Raw genomic sequence first — 20,073 nt, 5'->3', positions numbered from 1 at the left:
AGCTGCTGACGGGAGCTTGGACTGTCTATTGCCAGAGATCTGCAACCTGCCCTCTTCTGTTTTTCTAATCGTGTCTTATTGCCTGAGCAAGAAAAATAACCACCAACAAAAGTCCAAATAAGCAAACAATTTTCTGTGGAAGTTTTTTTTCATTGATGCTGCTTAAACAGTGTAAATCTTACTATTTCTGTCATGTTGTTTTGCAAGTGTTGTTTAGTTCATGTTGTCAGAAAATGTAGTATTGTTTTTTTTTGTTTTTTCAAGAGAAGTCTGTGATGGCAGGGACTTCACCTAATGAGGTGATGTTACTTTTGCTTTCTCAGTCAACTTTTAGTGATCTTGTAAGCAGTAATTTATACATCATACATCATATATACACATCATGCCAAATTTTTGCTCTCAATTGGAGCTTTTAACAATGCCAGTTATTAAACATTGCTTTGAACAAACCATTGATTGCACTTAATTACTGCTGTAGAAGTACAGCAGTGTTTCTGAGAAACCTCACTTTTCTGAGAGGAGGTAAGGGGTTGTTGCAGTGTCTGATGTTGTAGGTGAGGAAAATCAGCCAGTGTAATAATTGGTTGTGTTGCTCGTGAGTGTTTCATGCCCGTGGAAACGCATAGCTTTGCTTGTTCCTTCCAAGTGGGAGGCTGGTGTCTATTGTGCACTGATTCACTTAATTTAATTTTGTTCAAAAACACGTGTTTCCTGTATCAAAGCTCTTAATACAGTGTGCTTTTTATCCTTTATTTTTAGTGAGACAAACTTAAAATTTAAAATGGCCCTTGAGATAACAGACAGGTATCTTCAAGAGGAGAATGCGATGGCAGACTTCAATGGTTTGTACAGTTATATTTTTATTATTACAGCTATTCAAATGTTGATCAAATAATTTACAGCCCACATAAATACAGCAGAGAGTGGACTGAAGCATTAATACTGGTGCTTGTGATGCTGGAGTTACTGGCAAATTGCACAAGGATGCTGTGAGGCTGAGCAAAATACAGTGTATCTGAAGATAAGGCCTGGGGCTTGAATGAACTATGGCACATTGACCTTTTACTAGCATTTGCATGTGTTTTTCTATGGGGGGAAAAAAAAGAACAGTTTGCTGTTGGAGATGTACCTGGAAAGGTTTGTATTTGTTTACTTATATCTTTGTAAATCTGTTGTCTATTTATTTACTTATATTTTGATGAAAATGAGTGCAACATGAACCAAAATTCTGGGGCGAGCTGAATGTGGGAGTGGAACTATCAAGTGATCGATCAGAGACAGTGGGAACAGGGCAAGTTCTCAGAGTAGAATTAAAGTGTCACTTTTTGTAGCCTAAATATTCACAGATGTCTGAACAGGCAGCGAAGGCTTGTCTTACCCTGTGAGATCGTTGCTGGGAAGTCTTTGGTAGCAAAAGGAGCTGAACACAGTGTTCATACTGGAACTTAAGATCCAGAGAGAGCTTCCCTCTTGCTGTCAGGCCCCTTGTTAAAATTTGAGAAGTATTAAAAGAAAAAGAGGACAAGAGGTTTTTGGTGGAAAACGCTGTTTATTAAACACGTTCTCAAAATTTAGGTCTGATTGAATGTGAAGAACCTAATAACCGACTGGATAAGTTCACAGGAACGTTGTTCTGGAGAAACAGGAGCTACGCATTAGATGCTGACAAGATCTTATTACGTGGATGTAAAATTAGGAATACAGATTTCTGCCATGGGGTTGTCATATTTGCAGGTATGTGTGGAATTAAAGTGTGTAACATTTGCTCATCAAAAGAGTACTCCCAGCAGGAGAATTGTGGCCTTCTCTTATAAACTTTGACTATTCCCACTTTTTAAAAATTGCATTTGCTGTGTTAAATGTTTCCTTTTTTTTCTTCTACCTTAGGTGCTGATACAAAAATAATGAAAAACAGTGGAAAGACAAAATTTAAAAGGACAAAAATTGACTCCCTTATGAATTACATGGTTTACACTGTAAGCTTTTTTTCTTTAAAATTCAGAAGTTTGAGTTCATTTTTAACTAAACATAGTGAGTGCAAACTTAGAAAGCTTTTTTTTTTTTCCTTCTGATATAAACAGTGTACATCTACTTTGTTTTGAGTTGGGATGAAGTAGGGGGAGGAATCTAACAGTGTATCTCACGTTGTTGGAATCTGTGGCCCTAAAATGGAGATACAAGGCAGCCTGCATGATGCAGAAATGTATGCATAACCAGTCTTGCAGGTGCTTTTGTCTGCACTGAACTGCTGGGTAGAGAGCCTTGAGGATCCAGGTCCTCCCAAGATCTTCTCAGCACCTGCACTTCTCTCGGAGCCTGTATGAGGAATGCCTCTGTCCCCCAACCCGTGCTTTAATCAGCAAGATGATTCCCTGAGACTTGGGAAAGAGGCAGAGGCAGCTGGCAGGTGGAGGCACTTAGCACCAGTACGGCCCTGCTCAGTGCATGTTCCTGTGCCCTCCTTGCTGCCTACATAAGCAAGTGTCAAAACGTGAGAACTGTGCTTGGGGAATAGACTGAAATTAGAACCCAGATTACCTAAAGAGTCTGTTTTGTGGGAAAGGTTTGCTCACCTTCTCTTTATTTATTGTACCTGTAATATTTTGGCTTGAATATGGAGATGTGGTAATTAAGTCTAGCAAATGTTATTGAGGTGCCATATGCCTGTGTGTGTACGCTGCAGATTTTTGTTGTCCTCATCCTGCTTTCGGCTGGCCTTGCCATCGGGCACACCTACTGGGAGCAGCAGATTGGCAACTCGTCTTGGTACCTCTACGATGCACAGGACTACAGTCCTCCCTACCGTGGCTTCCTTAACTTCTGGGGCTACATCATTGTTCTCAACACTATGGTTCCCATTTCTCTCTATGTGAGGTAGGTCAGCACCTTTCAACAGTCGGACCGTTGATAGAATTCAGTTACTAAACTTCAGAATTAGACTAGGAGGAAATTCTTTACTCAGAGGATGGTGAGGCACTGGCACAGGTTGTCCAAAGTAGTTGTGGATGCCCCTTCCCTGGAGGCATTCAGGGCTGAGTTTACCTGGGCAGCTTGCTGTAGTGACTGGCCTATATTACTGTGGTTGGAACTAGATGATATTCTGTTGATTGCATGAACTAACAGCCAACAAAGTTGATTTTCCATGGTAGTGACAGATGCAGCTTCAGGTTGGATGGTAACACAGGCAGATATACTATCTATGCTCTATTCATTAGGATACTAGAAGAAGGTGATTTTTTTCTGTAACATTTTCATATAGAATCATCACCCAAATCCCTTTGAGACAGAATTTGAAGATACTGAACTTTTCTTACATTGTTAAGTGTATATGTACTTTACAATTTGACTAAGGAGAAAACTTTCCCAAGCAGTGATCTGTGACAGTATAGGAGACATATCTTTCTGCTATTTAAATTCTTGATCTAATTCTACAGTCTTGTAGTGCATGAAGGAAACTACTTTTGTAATAAAATGAAAAAACATATTCATTCTTCTAAAGAAAAACCTTAATGCTCTCATCATAGAATTATGGAATCGTGTAATAGTTCAGGTTGGAAGATCCTGAGATCTTCCTAGATCATCTTTTTCCAACCCCCCTGCCATGGATAAGGACACCATCCACTAGACCAGGCTGTTCAAAACCCCATCCAGCCCAGCCTTTAAAACTGTGCAAAGCTGCCCTATTTCTATTTTAACTACTGTGATCCCAATAACGTCAGAATTTTCACAAAGTCAACAAAAAGTTGAATACTATTTTTAAGACTTTTTATTTTATCAAAATAATTTCTATTTCCAGTGGCTTTCACTTCAGCCTCAAAGCTCCTAGTCACACTTCAGTTTCAAAGCTTAAATCCTTCTTAACATGAAGTAGATCTAAAAGAAAAGATTACGGTACCACAGTGAACATGAATACAACAGAAAGGAGGTGCTTTTTAATAGTAGTAATAAAAATCAAGTTCTGTTAATTGGGGATTCTACAACGAATTCTTATTAGTTGCTTCTAACAAATAGCATGTTAGTATTTATTTTACTTCAAAATCACTAGAATTTGGGTATACGATGCTCTGATGTCAGAGTTTAAACGCATTAATGATTTTACTCTTGACAAGCACATCTAGAACATGAAGTCCTTCAGCTTTCTACCTCCTCTTCTCCCAATGGTACTTAAAATGCTATTTCCATGTTGGATTTCTATTTGCTGTAGCAGCATTGATATTTTTTGGCTTGATCAGGCCACAGAGGCTTTTCCGCAGTCACTGCAGTGTTGTTGAAGTTGAGCTGTGTGGTCTGACTTTGGGTTGGGTGGCCTGTCTAGGGGTTATGGCACTCTGTAATAAACAGGTAAAATGTGATTGTTTTGGCTTAAGCTCCTATGTTATATGGGCAGTCTTGAGTCCCTGAAAGTGCAGCCAGAGCCCTCCAGATCTGATAAAATGTCATTATTTTAAATATAAGTTACGGCTGGCAGCAACAACTTCTGGTTTATTTCATTTAGCGTCGAAGTGATTCGTTTGGGCCAAAGTTATTTTATAAACTGGGACCTGCAAATGTATTACCCTGAGAAGGACACGGCTGCAAAGGCCAGAACCACCACTCTGAATGAGCAGCTGGGGCAGATCCATTATATCTTCTCAGACAAGACAGGAACTCTCACACAGAACATCATGACATTTAAAAAATGCTGCATAAATGGCCAAAGATACGGTAAGTCTGTGCCATGACGTTGCAAGACCCACAGTAAAAACCAGGTTCTGATTTCCACGTCAAGTGCCAAAGTTTTGCAGTACCAAAGGCAGGGTTTGCTCCTGGCAGTAGCACTGGCGATTCCATATTTGGGTGCACTGCTCAGAGTGTCTTTGCCCAACCACTGTCCTCTGTGCACCCGATGTGTGTCAGGGGCTCTTTGACAGCCTGCATGCACAACACAGCTGGCAGCCTCAGGTTGATCTTCCAGTGTAAGTCTGTGAAAATGAGTAGGAACTTGCATGCTGGCTTGAAATCAGGTGCATGGAGGTCTTCTCGTTTCAAACTTCCACAGAATAGCCCTGGCACTGAGTAAAGCTCCAGTAAAATTGAACTGTAGTTTTCCCCTTGTTTTCATCCTTTTGAAGGGCAAACAGTGAAGTGGAATCTTCCCAGTAGAAAAGTCTGAAATGAGTAATTTACAGACGGCTTTCTTTTATTAGAAATGCTTTGACACAGGGTTAATCCAAAGAACAACTAAGCAAGTGTGGTAAGAGCAGTAGCTTTTCATTTTAATGTTAGTTCCTTCTATTTTTTTAGAGCTTGTCTAGATTTCAGTATTTGGAATAACACAGTGGTGTTCTCTGTAACAGAACCACTGTTTGTCAGTGCAAACAACAGAGTGTGCTTCTTAAACATCTGACCTCCGAGTTAAAAAGAAGGATTTCTGACAGTGAAAGCTCTGTTAGAACAGCATGGATGTTTTATGACAATTCTGCAAGACGCCTTTTTTCTAATTTTTCTGTTATCACTGGCATAGTGACACCTGGCGTAGGCAGGTATAGCCACCAGAATAAAAGGTACTGATGATACGAATGAATCTGACTTTTTTGTTTTTTTTTTCCTTTTAATCTGAGATATTCTGGTACAATATACATAGCTACTCTGTACTGCTGACCTTGTGAATGAGTTGTAACAATCTTTTTTACCTGTCCTGTTTCTTGGAACGGATGGTGCTTGCATCGCAGGAGACTGTCGGGATGCAGCAGGCCAGCTCGCAAGCCACCGAGAGGTAGGTTGGTGTGATCCAGCATCACAGATCCTCTAGTTTGTAGGAGTACTGTCATGCTAAGGTATGAGGAGAGGCAGGTAGGCTCAAAAAATTGCACATGGGATAACACTAATTCTTCTATTTCTAAGCAGCAAGTGGATTTCAGCTGGAATATGTATGCAGATGGAAAGTTCTTGTTCTATGATCACTATCTCATAGAGCAAATAAAGTCCAGAAAGGAACCAGAAATCCAGGAGTTCTTTCTTCTGCTCGCTATTTGTCATACAGTCATGGTGGATGTTTCCAATGGTGAGTATATTTTTTTTCTTCTGCTCTTGGAAACAGTAATTGAAGTTCAGTTGCACAACAGAGCAATCCAAAACTAATGTCGATCTTATAAGCATGGAGGTATAGACTGTTCTTTTAAATTAAACAGAAGCAAGACCCAGTTCTTCTTCAAAACCCAGATCCTGTGCTGAATTTATCTAGCTCTTTGTGGAAGGAAAACTGTCCTTAATGATGGTTACAGTTTTGGCAGATACGCACCTTCATTAACAGCAGACTGAGAAACGTAGTGGAATGGTTTATATAAACATCTTGAGTTCCTGTGAACAGTCTTCTTTCTACTCAGAAGCATCTTTAAATCTCAAAAAACATAAGCCTTAAATAAAATGACACTAGCATGGTCTCTGGTTGCCCATACACGTGTGGAAGCGCAAACATCTGGAAACTTGTTTTCAGTGTGGAAAGCTGAGCATTTATTTTCCACATGAAGATTTCATTTGTTTACTCTTTGAAATACAGTCCTGTAGGTGTACCCAAATGATGTCAGCAGCCAGTAACAAAAATGAGTAACAGAAAGACTGATAGAAACTAAGTGTGAAGGTGAATGAAGGTGTGATGAAGACTTCATACACTTGGAAATTAATGTTGAACATTTATGAGATGCTCAACATAAGAGGAGAGCACTATTGCCTTACTCCAATCTTAGAGAGATCTCTTGGAAAGTTTCCTGCATGCTCATGCTCTTGCTACTGACCTTTTGGGAGTTGTTTCCATTGTACTGTGTTGGTGGTACCTGTGGGCAAGGACTTATGTTTTGCTTTGGTTTTTGGCACTTTTGTGGAAGTGTTCAAATGACAGTACTTGAGAAATTAAGTAATATTTGTTTTGAGATGGATAAGTTAGTTTTTGCATTTTGTGCTTGGGTGGAAGGGGACCAGTGACTCAGCCTGTTTGGGAAGTACCCATAATAAAAAGGGATGGTCCCAGTGCTCCTCCTCTGGTGGCAGTTCTGTCAGCATTGTGTCAGATGCCACTTCAAAAGGGGGAGGAATGCGACATTACATGTTTGGCTTTCAGTCAGTTTGCATGAAATTTTCAGCTGTGTGATCCGAGTGCCCCTGTAATGCTCAGGTGTGCCCTGGCTTGCTTTCTTTCTCACTTGTCAATGATGCAGGTCAGATCAACTACCAGGCAGCCTCCCCAGATGAAGGGGCCTTGGTTACAGCAGCCAGAAACTTTGGGTATGTTTTTCTTTCACGAACACAAAATACCATCACAATAAGTGAAATGGGGACTGAAAGAACCTACGATGTCCTCGCGATCTTGGATTTCAACAGTGATAGAAAACGAATGTCTGTCATTGGTAAGTTGACTACAGCCAACCTCTAGTTTGCAAGATCTCTTCTAGGAAAAGTCTCTTGTATTTCCTAGGTGAGATAGCTCTCAGACACAAAGTTTTATGATAGATTTTAGTCCACATTGATCTCAGTTGCAAAATAAGGCATTGTAATTAGGTGCAAATGTGTCCATTCAACAGTCAGTGGTGCTCAGATGAGGCCTCTACTGGAGATCTTATGTTCCTTTAGTAGAAGTTTGAAGTAATGTGACAAAGATAATTAATTCCCTGTTTTCCTAGAACCAAATTGGTTGTGTATGTGCTTCGTAGGAATGAGGTATGCAGGCTGAGGTATAAATATATAAAACAATAATAATAATAAATATAAAATAAAAATTCTTTATTTTTTGTTCTAATTACCTTTAAAAATAGTCAGTCTTGAGTTGTTTGCAGACCTTTTGATTTTGTGGTGATGGTTATGATGCATAATATCTTTAGTGTATGTCTCTGCCCTGCTCCTGTGTGCAAGTGAGATGTTAATGTTGTATGAAGCATCACCAAAAACGTATTTTTGGGGGACAATCTAAATATCCTGTCCTGTCGTGAAAGAGAAATGCACTTCTCAACCTAGGTGCTGAGCTGAACAGTATGAGGGCTGATGTACCACGGAGAAACGTGGTCATGTAGTTCGTGTATTTAGTAGTAGAATGAAGAATCTAATCTGAAATATTCCTTTATGTAAACGCCCTCCCGCAATTTTGTCCAACACTCCTGTTTTACTCAACAGTAAGAGAATCCAATGGACGTATCAGGCTGTATTGTAAAGGAGCTGATACAGTAATTTTTGAACGGTTGCAGCCAAGGAATTTAAAGAGAGAAGCGACGGAAGAAGCACTAGATGTATGTTTGCCTTTAATATGCTGTTTTTGCAATCTCATGTTAAATTTGTTTTGATCATAGTCTGAATTAGTTCATGTCCTTTTGCTGAGCTGTTAAAACAAATGCAAACATGTAATTGATTATATACATAATCCCAAACTTGAGAAACAATCATACCCATACTAGGTTATTTTGCATATTTAAAAAAAAAAAAAGCATTAATTATATTGCCAAGAGAAGTGAACTTAAATTTTGTCTATTAGTTTATATTTTTGTTATTAATTAAGGAGTATTCCGTATCACTAAGCTCTATTCTGTTTATCACTTTTTCAGATTGACTTTTAACTCAGGCTGCCTTGTCAGTTGTAATTTAATTTTGGCATTTATGAGATGTTCAAGATTTATTATGCAGACAGACTTTGTTTTATTAGATTTACGTTTATGATTGTAACTTTGAGGTCCTTTTTTCAAAGGGTTTTTGTGTTTGGGGGGTTTTTTTGTGAATGTTTTTTTCATTATTTTTCAGGTTTTTGCAAGTGAAACTCTAAGAACGCTCTGTCTCTGCTATAGAGACATCAGTCATGATGAATTTGAAGCATGGAATAAAAAGTTCATGGAGGCCAGTGTAGCTACAAGCAATCGTGATGAAGCTCTGGACAAAGTATATGAGGAAATAGAAAAAGACTTGATTGTATGTCAGACATTAAATTTTTAATGCGTTTTTATTCCTGTGTAGGAAGAAACAGATCTCTTTGAAAATAATTTATCCTTGTTTATAGGATCTTTTGATTTAGATCTTTTCAGTATTTTATTGGCTTTAGGACCCATACAAACTCTAAGGAAAGCTTAAAAATGAGGGGGATGTATTTTAGTCAGCTTGTTTTCTTTACTTTCCACCATCTCAATCATCCTCTTCTCCAGTTTCTAACAATTTATCTTCTTACATTTTAGAACCTATATTTCAGTGTAGTGACTTTTACATGCAAGGGTTTGTGTTTACTTAATTCTTACCTTGAGCCTTACCTTGGCTTGAAGACATAGCCAAAGTAGTTTTATTCTTTACTGCAGAAGAATTATTTTCTACGGATGATTATCCTACTGAATGCACATGTCTCGAATGTCTTCTAGCTTCTTGGTGCAACAGCTATTGAAGACAAACTACAGGATGGAGTTCCAGAAACTATTTCAAAACTCTCAAAAGCAGATATTAAAATCTGGGTGCTTACTGGAGACAAAAAAGGTGAGTTTGTTAACAGCCAAAGAGCTAGCAAGAATAGGATAACAGTGAGAAGAGAAACAAGGACAAATGCAGACTTATAATAAGGCACGTTTTCTAGAAGAGCAGTATGAAAGTCCAACTAAATCAAAACTGTGCAGTTCATGCCAGCTACTCCCAACCCAGATTTAATATATGGGCTTCTGTGTAACTTCTGTTCCTCCATGAGATTAGCTTTCATGACAGATTTCGTGGTTGTCTTCTGTAGAGAAGTACCCAGTGACTGCTTTTCTTGGTGCAAAGCAAACAGACGGCAGTTTGCTTTTAACAAAAAGCATCTTCATTGCCACCAAGTTTGTCTGGCTCTGAAGACAGAACACTTGCTTGCCAAATTCATCATTTTTACAATGAAAATGTACTTTTCAAAGAAATTAGAAATGCTGCTGACCAAGATTAATTTACTTTCCTTTTGGAAGTTAATATTCTGCAGTCACATTTCATCAAAAAATGGTATTAAGTTTGCAAGTAAGACTGGCTGTAGTACAGCCTGGATGGACACGCAGTCAGATCAGCATCACTTGTGAATCAGGATTAAAGATGGGGCAGGATAGTGTGGCATTTCTTGCACTGACTGATTCTTGTGCTGGATTTGGTGTAATGGCTCTCTGATACAGAGACAGCTTGTCCATAAGCAAGTTAAATAAGTCTTGGTAGAACTTTATTCCATAATGTTGGCTGATAGACTCTTCAGGCCACTAGGAGTTATTGCACTCAAAACATCATGTAACAGTGCATTCTACCACAATAGTGTATGATTGGTAGTAAACATGGCACAGAAAATATAAAGTTGTTGACTTTAAACCCCTTATCCACTGTATCTTTATTGCTGCACAGCTCTTGTTCTATGGGAAATAATTAACAAGTATTCCCCTGCTTCTCTGTACTAATATGTTTCTCCCTGTTTATCACACTGTGTGGTAGGAACTCTTCATGCTGAAACATAATTTCAAAAATTACTTTTGGCTTCCTCCCAGCAGTTACTCAAGACTCAACTTTAAGCAGAGACTTTCCTTTCTTATATATTCATGTATTTATTTCTGTTGTAGAAACTGCTGAAAATATTGGATTTTCTTGTGAACTCTTAACAGATGAAACAACAATCTGCTATGGAGAAGATATCAGGCAAGTGGAAAACACAAGGAATTTCTTGTGTAGGAGTTAAAAATGTTCATTTTTTATGATTAGCAGTAACATTGGTTTGTTCCATGGTGGTCATTCAGTGACTGAACAGCATTTGCTGGCTGTTTAACTGTACACTGCTTCTATTTTTTTTTTTTTTCTGGAATTTTAATTTTACAAGCCAACATCTTCATTGTGAGTAAATGTGGTAGCATTCTGGAGGAGGTTTTGAGTTCTAGTTCAGCTGCTGTTGACGTTAAGCTTCAGTTCTGTGTCCTTGGTAGTGCAACTGATTAAAAACCTGCAACCTCTCCTGGGAAAACACTGGTATTGAGGAAGACAGACTTTCTGAATGGTTCTGAAGAATTTGTTTTTAAGATTAGCATATTCTAAGTTCTATGGAGAAACATGTGTTGCTAGTTGATTTTTTTTTTTTTTTTAATGTAGTGGGTGATTGCTTACTTCTGGGCTTCTACAGGAGATGGTCATGCTGAGGCTTCTCACTGTGTGGCAATGTCACGATGGTCCCTAAAAAATGCTAATAAGCAACCAAATAAATAAATTGCTGCCATGGCCTGAAAATAAAATAAAATAAAATAAAATAAACGTGAAGAGCATTCATACTTCATTGATTTGTAGGCATTTTGAGGCACTTGATATGGCTGGCTCATCTCTGGCAATTTCTCATCATTTAGGAGAGAGCGTTATGCCATCAGTTTGGATGGCTTCCTGTTTTGATTCATGGTCCCGTTCCTCTGATAATCATGAGATTTCATAAAGTGCTTATGAGAGCTCATCTAGATTGGCCTAAGCAGGTCTTTTGTATTCCAAATCTGGAATATTTGCCAGGTTTTGCTCTTGGTGCTCATCCTTGAACTCCAGCTGATGTTTTATGCTGTCCTATGCTCACGCAGCACAGACCTAAGCTATAAAAATATACATATGATGGATTACAAGGTATTCTGAGCTTAGCCAAAATGAACAGACCCAAGGAAAAGCTGTGTGGGGCTAGGAGAAGAATTAGGGTTGTGTGACAGTGTTGCAACCGTTCCTGACTCAATTTTAGGAAAGTCAAGAGAAGCCTTGCAGCAGGTCTTGCATTTCTTTCCTGCAGATTTTCAGTCCAGGACTGATTATAGAATAGTTGAAGCACAGAATCACTTAGATTGGAAAAAATTATCAAGTCCGACTATGAGCCCAACACTGCTAAGTTCACCAGTAAATAATTACTCAAAATGCTGTGTCTGCAAACTTTATTTTAGTTCTAAGTTTAGTCTCAACTCTTTTTCTCTAATAGTGTTCACTTTTCTTCCTAGTGGTCTTCTTCAGACTAGGTTAGAAAACCAGAGGAATAGAGCTGGATCAACTACACACTCATCTCTAAGAATGAATGAACCCTTCTTTCAGGGAAGTAGAAATCGTGCCTTGATCATCACTGGCTCCTGGTTGGTATGTATGAAGAAGGATCTCCTTTGTATTCGAGACGTGGGGGTGTTGCCATGTGACGGTGTCCTTCCTTGGGGATTGTTCATTTGTATCCTTTGCTAAACCAATTAATGAAAATTCTTTGGCCATTGTGCCACCAGTTGACCATCTCTGTTTGCTTTTTATGTTCAGAAGTATTTTTAGTTTTCAAGGTTGAAAATAGTAGTCAGTGAAGGATTGCCTTGGGATTTTCACATCACCCCGGTAGCTGCCATCAAAGTAAAACGAAGCTTCTACAAAAGCACAGTATGAGTTTTAGAGTGTTTGTTCTTCATGGGGATCCCAGTCTAATGGAACAAAATGAGAAAATGAAGGAGATCACTGCCAGCTGTAGAGGATGCTGGGCTGTACAAGCACAGAAATTGTGCTTGAAATGAAATACAGGAGTGAAAGCATAGAAACAAAAGACAGGTTTTCTGATCAGTCCTGCAATATGGTGCTCTTAACGTGAGCTTAGAAAGCAGAGAAGAGCTTTTAGCAGAGATGACTATCAGTAATTCAGTGACTATTACCCGCCCTGTCAGCAGGCTGCTTTTACAGACACCTGCCAAGGAGAAAGTCCAACAGAGAGCTAAGGACCGTCTGCTGCACTTCAGCATTCCAGACCTGAGCCTTTATTCTGTATAAAGAAATGAACATGTGTTTATAAGAAACGCTTCTACCTGTGTTGAACAGGTGAATTAGCTTCCATCAGAAGAAATATTCCTTTGTAGATGTGCTGTGACATTAAACACAAGCATTTTGCTTTCGTTCATTCCACCAGGCATATTGTTTCCGTTGCTCCATAGCTGTTTATTTGCTTCTCTGGACAAACATTTTAATGAGTATTTTGTTAAAATACTGTAAATGGGGCACAGTGAAGTTAAATGTGTTGTGCATATAGGCAGCCCTTGGAGTGCTGTTTTAAAATGGTGTAGAAGGGAACATAACATTTTTGTTAAACAGAATGAAATCCTGCTAGAGAAGAAAAAGAAGAAGAAGAAGAAACTTAAACTGAAATTCCCCAAAACACAAGAAGAGAAACAAAAGCAAAATGAGAAGAAAAGAAGGGCTGAAGCTTACAAAGAGCAGCAGCAGAAGAATTTTGTCGATTTGGCATGTGAATGCAAGGCTGTGATCTGTTGTCGAGTGACTCCGAAGCAAAAAGCTATGGTGGTTGATCTTGTGAAGAAATACAAGAAAGCTATTACTCTGGCTATTGGGGACGGTGCCAATGATGTGAACATGATTAAAAGTAAGGCAGCTGTAAGACTTCTCTTGGTAGGGAATATCTTACGAGAGTTCTTCCACAGTTTCTTCTCTATTTCTGCTTGTACAGAAGACTCTGCCATCTGTTTCATTGCCCACGTTAACATTTCTTGAGTCCTTGTTAGCCTTCTGTGACTGTGCTTTCCCTTTTTAAGAAGACCCTTTGTGAAATGGTTCATGCTTTTTTGGCGATGTGTTTTAACTTTTTATGTAGACAGTCTGTGAGAAGGGGTTTGATTTACATCTGTTACCATGCTAAGGATTGCAGGAGTGTAACATTATCAAGACAAAAGGATAGCTTAGATGCACCTTGCTCTGTGGCATTGGCCTCCTGTGTTGCAGCTGGCACTCTTTGAAACACTTCCTAAGGAATTCCATTGAAAAACAAACATCTGGGATACAGTTCATGTTAGGAAGTCTGTAACTGCCTGGCCAGTTTGCTCAAACATGGAGAGAGGATCCAAAAAGCAGTGAAGGTGTGAGCACTAAATAACAGGGCAAGGAAGAGCATTTGCACTGTTGCGTTAATCTTTAATGAAGCCTCTGTGCTTTATGCAGAAATAAAACGAGGCTGGAGAACGTGAAGCAGAGAATCAGAACTGGTGAAAGATTTGCCCTTGGTCACGTTGTGCCTCTCTCTTTGTTTAGCAAAGTATGTTTTGTTTGTTTCATTAACATAGCTGCCCACATTGGAGTTGGAATCAGTGGCCAGGAAGGGATGCAAGCTGTCATGTCCAGCGATTACTCTTTTGGGCAGTTCCGCTATCTGCAGAGGTTGCTGCTGGTCCACGGGCGATGGTCTTACATTAGGATGTGCAAGTTTCTAAGATATTTTTTCTACAAAAACTTCGCTTTCACACTAGTCCACATCTGGTATTCATTCTTCAATGGCTTTTCTGCCCAGGTAAGAAGGCATGCTCGTGTCCAATATTAACAGGCAAGTCTTCCTTTTTGTTAGTGCAGAATAGCAAACGTTTAGCCTGGGAAGCGCTGGGAACCCAAAATTAGCATAAATAATTACAAATAATAATTACTAAGCTACTTACTTCTGAAGTGTTCTGAAGTGTTACTTCAGAATACTTAAAATAAATACCATGATTGTACAGGGAATTAAAAAAAGCAGGAGATTGTTAAACAGTAGTTTGGGAAACCTCACTTAACCATTCTACTTAAAATATTCCTAGGTAAAAAGAGGCAGTGCATTTATTTATCAGCAAAAAAACAAAACTTCTTTTTTTTTTTCTTAATCTTGAACTGCTGGTGAGAATGGCTTGAAATGTGCTCAGTGTAAATGTTAATGCTTGAAATTCACATGCTGTTGAAAGGCTGTACTCATCTGTGTGCCAGAAAGCTTGTGAGAGATGAGATGCATCTCCACGGGCTTAAGCAAAATGGTAAACAGAGACATATGATATAGTGGTACGATGGGGCAGATTTATTTTCTGAAGTATTAGAAAGAAAATCATAGAAAAAGTGAATTAAAAAAGGTAATCAGTAGCTATTTAAATTCTTCCTCCTTTTCAGACAGCATACGAAGACTGGTTCATCACGCTCTACAACGTGCTGTACTCGAGTCTCCCAGTTCTGTTAGTTGGCTTGTTTGACCAGGTATTCTCCACACTGCTAACAACAGATTAATCCAAAAACATTCAGCATCAAGTTTTAAGTTGCTTTCGTTTATGCAGAAGGAATTTTTTTTTTTTTTTAACATGTATTCTTTACAGCATGTGGGGTAGCAAAAGACAATAAGGAGGGTGTTACTGAAGTAGCTAAAGTCAGTCGATTCTGAGGTCTTCAGTGCCAGTGCTGCTTGTCAAAAATATGTTCTGTGATTTCGTGTATACAATACAGCAAGAACTTTTATTAATGGAATAAATACACCTTGTGCAGCTTCTTTTTAGTGCAATAGAACAAGTGGTGTTGGCCCTCTTCACCTTTTTTTCGATGCAAGGGTTACCTGCTGGCCAAACAAATCAATGTGTGTGTTTACATCTACTACAAAAGTTAAGAAATAAGTTCAGTATCAAATTAATCTCTCATTTGAGAATATGTTAGAGAACAGAAGTCAGGATATGCAATGGTAGTCTTCTGCTTATTCACAGTGTAGGGGAAAAACTCGAATGCAATTTGTAGCTGAAAAGCCCTACACAAATGTGAATGTTCTTGTCCTTGCAAATAATGGGCTGAAAACTGAGAAGCATAGAGTCATAGAATCTCTTGAAGGTTGAAAAAAATCATTAAAATCATTAAGCCCTGAAAATGGAGCATGCAATAGTTTTGCTAGAAGCTCCAGTCTTGTTTCTTCCTGGTTGTGTGCATGACTCTAGAAAGTTTGGCAGCCTGCACAGATGTTTGAAGAGAAAAATAAATCTGCCATTTGAGGAGTTGGGGGTGTGGGGGGGCATTATGTAGTTGAATTTCTTACTCTCTGAAGTTCACGCTTAGAACAAGAAATTGCTGCAACTTTTCTTTTTTTGTTCCATTATTAAGGATGTGAGTGACAAATTGAGTCTTCGATTCCCAAGACTGTATGTTTTGGGACAGAAAGATTTACTTTTTAATTACAAGAAATTCTTTAAAAGTTTGCTTCACGGAGCTATAACTTCACTGGTAATCTTCTTCATACCATATGGAGCTTACCTTCACACTATGGGGCAAGATGGAGAGGCACCTTCAGATTATCAGTCATTTGCTGTCACAGCAGCAACTTCTCTTGTGTTTGTTGTCAACCTTCAGGCAAGTAAGCTTTAGCTTCCTTACTTCCCTTGCTCTGAAAACACGTTCTGGTCGTGTTTCTAATTTTGTCTATTAAAGCAAAACAATTTGCAGAAGTTTTCATCTGCTTGCCTTTTTGCTTCTCTGTTGACATTATGTATCTTAAGCTGAAGTGTAACTGAATGACATTATTACATGAATGACAAATAACAACATTATTTGTCCTGTCTTTGCTTTTTGAATTAATAAACTCATTTGGAGTTTTCGTTTACTTTCAGATTGGTTTGGATACATCTTACTGGACTTTTGTTAATGCTTTCTCAGTATTTGGGAGTATTGCAATTTACTTTGGTGTCACATTTGACCTCCACAGTGCAGGGATCCATGTTCTCTTTCCTTCTACTTTCCAGTTCACAGGTGAGTGTTTTGTGTGTCTTGCCCTTTGTTTGGAATTTTTTCATTTTTAGGAAAACCAAGTTTTGAATTTTTTTCTAAAATCTTTAGTATCTTGCCTCAGATCTAAATAACCTCAAAAGAAATAACACACCCCTCAATTTTATGTTCTTCTGCTAAACTGAATCCAATTGAAAAAAGGTAGTTGCCTCTAACATAATATTTTCTTTTAACTTTAGTAACGTTCTAGACTTCTATGAATACTTCCTAGCTGGGTATTTTATGTGTGTTTAAAGATACACCTGCGACTCAGTTTGACAAAAGTTCTGTGAGATTGGGTGTTTGGCATTTGTACTGAAATATCACTTGCTTTCCAGACCACATCTGCAGCAGTGATACCAGGAGAACTTCTTGCTTTGTAACCTTTAAAGCAGGACAAAACCCTTGCCTCTCAGCCAGGCATTTGTCTTGCAGCATCGCACAGCTTGTAGAGGAGTTTTGACGTGGGTGTGAATTGTAATAGTAGTGCTACAATAACTTTGTATTATTTTACTTATTTATTTTGGAGCCTGAATAAAAGCTGAACGTTTTGCTGCACAGGTCAGTGCCTGGGTGCTAGCTTCACAGGAAAGAAGCTGTGGCACTCATTATCTTATTTGTGTTGTGTAGCTACTTTCCACAATCACATCATACACTAAATTCTGCTCCTTTTATTGCTAGGAACTGCTCCAAACGCTCTGAGACAGCTGTACCTCTGGCTGACCATGGCTTTAACGATCGCTGTTTGCTTACTCCCTGTGGTGGCACAGCGTTTCTTATCCATGACAATTTGTCCTTCAGAAAGTGATCGAGTGAGTAAAGTCTCATCTTTGGCACATATTTACTTACAGGCATCAGCATTGGTGTTAATATGAGAAACAAGCTGGGGTCTGTGCCCTAGGCTGGAGGCCAGGAGGCTGCTGGGCTCTCCAGGGGCTGGCTCAGGCCTGCCTCCAACTGTGTGACAAACACTGCCTTATTCAACATGTTGTTGCGTCCCTCATGTGCCTCTGTGTAATGCATATGTACATGCAGCATCTCAGCCTACAGATCAGTAAACTGATCAGTGGCTAATCTGTTCTTTGGCTTGGCCTAGCACTTCTCTTTGTAAAACCACAAAACTTGCTTTGAGGCTACTGACAGCACAGCTTCTCTTGTTATTTGCACTGTTTTGGAGTGTCAGTTATGTGTCATGATATAGTGGCCAATTTTTGTTTGCGTTTATTCTGCCTTGAGCTGGCAAATTGCATGTGAGTTTGCAAATAGTTAATACTGCAGTTATGTCTAAAAAGATATTAAGTGTTAGTGTGGGGAGTCAACTCTTTGAAAGGATGGGTAACAGCAGGACAAGGGGAAATGGTTTGAAGTTGAGGGAGGGAAGATTGAGGCTGGATGTCAGGGGGAAGTTCTTTGCTATGAGAGTGGTGAGGTGCTGGAACAGCTGCCCAGAGAGGCTGTGATGCCCCGTCCATCCCTGGAGGTGTTCAAGGCCAGGTTGGATGGGGCCCTGGGCAGCCTGGGCTGCTGTGAAATGTGGAGGTTGGTGGCCCTGCGTGTGGCAGGGGGTTGGAGCTTCGTGATCCTTGAGGTCCCTTCCAACCCTGGCCATTCTGTGATTCTGTGTGAAAACACAAGAATAGCTTTCAATCAGTGCATCTTCAATTTGCTTTAATGAAAGACATTCTAAAAATAAATGAACATAACAAAGTGCAAAACGATGCAGTAGGTCATTCTGAAAATTCCATGCGTTTCTGCATGTATTCTTGCTTCTAACAGAATCAAATTTAAACAAGAAAACCTTCCTGCTAAGCATTTTCTGTTAAAGTATCAGGTTGTTTCCGCTCTAAAAAAAAAAAAAAGAAAAAAATACAAAACAAGTCATTTGCCTTACGACCCACAAATTTATTTCTCTTTGCATGCACGCAGATCCAGAAGAACCGTAAGAAGTACCTGGCAGAAGAGGAGCAATGGCAGCGGAGGCAGAGTGCTTTCCGGCGGGGGGTGTCTGCACGGCGCTCTGCCTACGCCTTCTCCCACCAGAGGGGATACGCCGACCTCATCGCCTCGGGGCGAAGCATCCGCAAGAAAAGAGCTCCACTGGATGCAGTGCTGGGCAGCACCACAGGAGGCACAGCAGCTGCTGAAACAAGCTGATTCACTGCAGTTCTGGAGAAGTTTCTTATCCAAATGACTGCACACCCACACACACACCCACACACACACACACACACTCAGAATATTAAACTCAGGATACTTTTTTTTAAACTGAATGGCATAAGGATATCTGATTTTTGTGCTTTATCAGAACTCCTTCAGTTTGCTGGAAGCATGGAAAAGCCAACAACGTCCTACAGAGCTCCTAAACCTTTTTCAGCTGTGTAATGTGAAACTGAAGGACGGGTGTGCTGCAGTATGGAAAGAGCAATGTGGCGACACCTGGAATCAAAAACTTTTTTCCACATTTTTAACATTGTATTGGTATAAAATTGCAGCTACATTTCATATTGACTCTGAAAACAAATGGTTAAGCAACAGTGACTCTGTGTGCACCATTTTGTTACGTTTTATGGGGATAAAGACTCAGGAGTTTGATCACTCCTGAGAGAGACATGGATACTGTCACCTGAGCTGTACACATCTGGTGACAAACCTGTAGTCAGTGTCAGACTGAGGTGTTCTGATGCTTGCAGGTGTTTCTGTTTGTTATTCCTTCGGTGTCTGACTGCAGCTCGCTGCACGGCATGGAGCAGCTCTCCTTGCACTCGTTGTACGAGAGCTGTGCCACAGTGCCTTGCACAGCTCATTGCTCAAATTTGCCTGCAATGAAGAAATCCAAATCCATCATTACAGGTCTGTTTCTCACTTGCTGTCTTTCTGCTCAGGTCTTGTTTCTCACGCCGTGTGTTTGTTAATGGATGGCTGTCCCAGGAGCTCTGCCCTTAGCTGGCAGTTTGCTCTTTTCGGTTTTAGGTACAGCTGTCACTGTTATAACCAGAAAACGGCCGCTGTAGGAAAGGTATCACGCACCATTCTTGCAGTGTGCAAAGTGTTTTGTGATCTCTGTGCTTGCAGGTGTATTCCCTCGTTTGTATGAATGTGCAGCTGTTACCTACTGCTGCCTCCGGATGAGGACGATTCCTCCAATGCTTTTATAGTGAAAATCATGGTACGCAGTTATTGTCCAAAGGAATGTACATTTCAAACACGTGATGCAAATAAATGCAGTGAAGTTTTCAGATTCTCTTCTATGATACATATGGGTATCAGCGGGCATCAGCGGGGGGCAGTCCCCATTGAGAGGGCACGCAGCCCCAGGGACGGGGCTCAATATTCCTATCTGCAGCAACGGGAAATTCTAGCGTTTAGCTCAAGAAAAAAAATCAAAGCAGATGCTAAAGCAAAAGATAAGTAATTTCTAAGTTTGATAATAACCTCTGAAGGCATAAACAATGCTGGGGAATAGACAGCTACTGGAAACACAAATGTGGTGTTTTGTAGCTAGCTAAACCAACAAGGCAGGTGCTGGGCTTTCAGGCTGTACTCTCTGATAAGGCATTTCGGTAC

At 39.7% G+C, this 20,073-nt stretch overlaps 1 protein-coding gene across 7 annotated transcripts in view; it reads left to right on the top strand.

Annotated features, from left to right (window-relative positions):
• The window catches only part of ATP8B1 (ATPase phospholipid transporting 8B1), a 32,704-nt gene extending 12,959 nt beyond the window's left edge, over nt 1-19,745 (top strand). For 4 of the 7 annotated variants that reach the window (XM_052670049.1, XM_052670048.1, XM_052670051.1 and 1 more), the window contains exons 9-28: nt 760-842; nt 1,576-1,734; nt 1,888-1,976; nt 2,684-2,874; nt 4,496-4,704; nt 5,712-5,755; nt 5,884-6,043; nt 7,194-7,382; nt 8,143-8,255; nt 8,761-8,925; nt 9,363-9,474; nt 10,557-10,632; nt 11,946-12,078; nt 13,060-13,348; nt 14,043-14,266; nt 14,887-14,970; nt 15,853-16,092; nt 16,350-16,494; nt 17,191-17,321; nt 18,436-19,745. In XM_052670049.1, coding sequence (XP_052526009.1) covers nt 760-842; nt 1,576-1,734; nt 1,888-1,976; nt 2,684-2,874; nt 4,496-4,704; nt 5,712-5,755; nt 5,884-6,043; nt 7,194-7,382; nt 8,143-8,255; nt 8,761-8,925; nt 9,363-9,474; nt 10,557-10,632; nt 11,946-12,078; nt 13,060-13,348; nt 14,043-14,266; nt 14,887-14,970; nt 15,853-16,092; nt 16,350-16,494; nt 17,191-17,321; nt 18,436-18,663 — 3,064 coding nt within the window. In that variant the 3' untranslated portion in view covers nt 18,664-19,745. Of the gene's footprint in view, nt 1-759; nt 843-1,575; nt 1,735-1,887; nt 1,977-2,683; nt 2,875-4,495; nt 4,705-5,711; nt 5,756-5,883; nt 6,044-7,193; nt 7,383-8,142; nt 8,256-8,760; nt 8,926-9,362; nt 9,475-10,556; nt 10,633-11,945; nt 12,079-13,059; nt 13,349-14,042; nt 14,267-14,886; nt 14,971-15,852; nt 16,103-16,349; nt 16,495-17,190; nt 17,322-18,435 lie in introns of those variants that run through there. The other 3 variants (XM_052670052.1, XR_008203153.1, XM_052670053.1) reach the window with 3 other exon arrangements.
• Nucleotides 19,746-20,073: the final 328 nt, after the last annotated feature.

Source organism: Tympanuchus pallidicinctus, unplaced genomic scaffold (genome assembly GCF_026119805.1).
Source record: "Tympanuchus pallidicinctus isolate F22 unplaced genomic scaffold, pur_lepc_1.0 scaffold9, whole genome shotgun sequence".
Classification (NCBI taxonomy): domain Eukaryota; kingdom Metazoa; phylum Chordata; class Aves; order Galliformes; family Phasianidae; genus Tympanuchus; species Tympanuchus pallidicinctus.
Note: the sequence above shows the minus strand (reverse complement) of the source record. Positions and strands in the feature narration are given on the sequence as shown.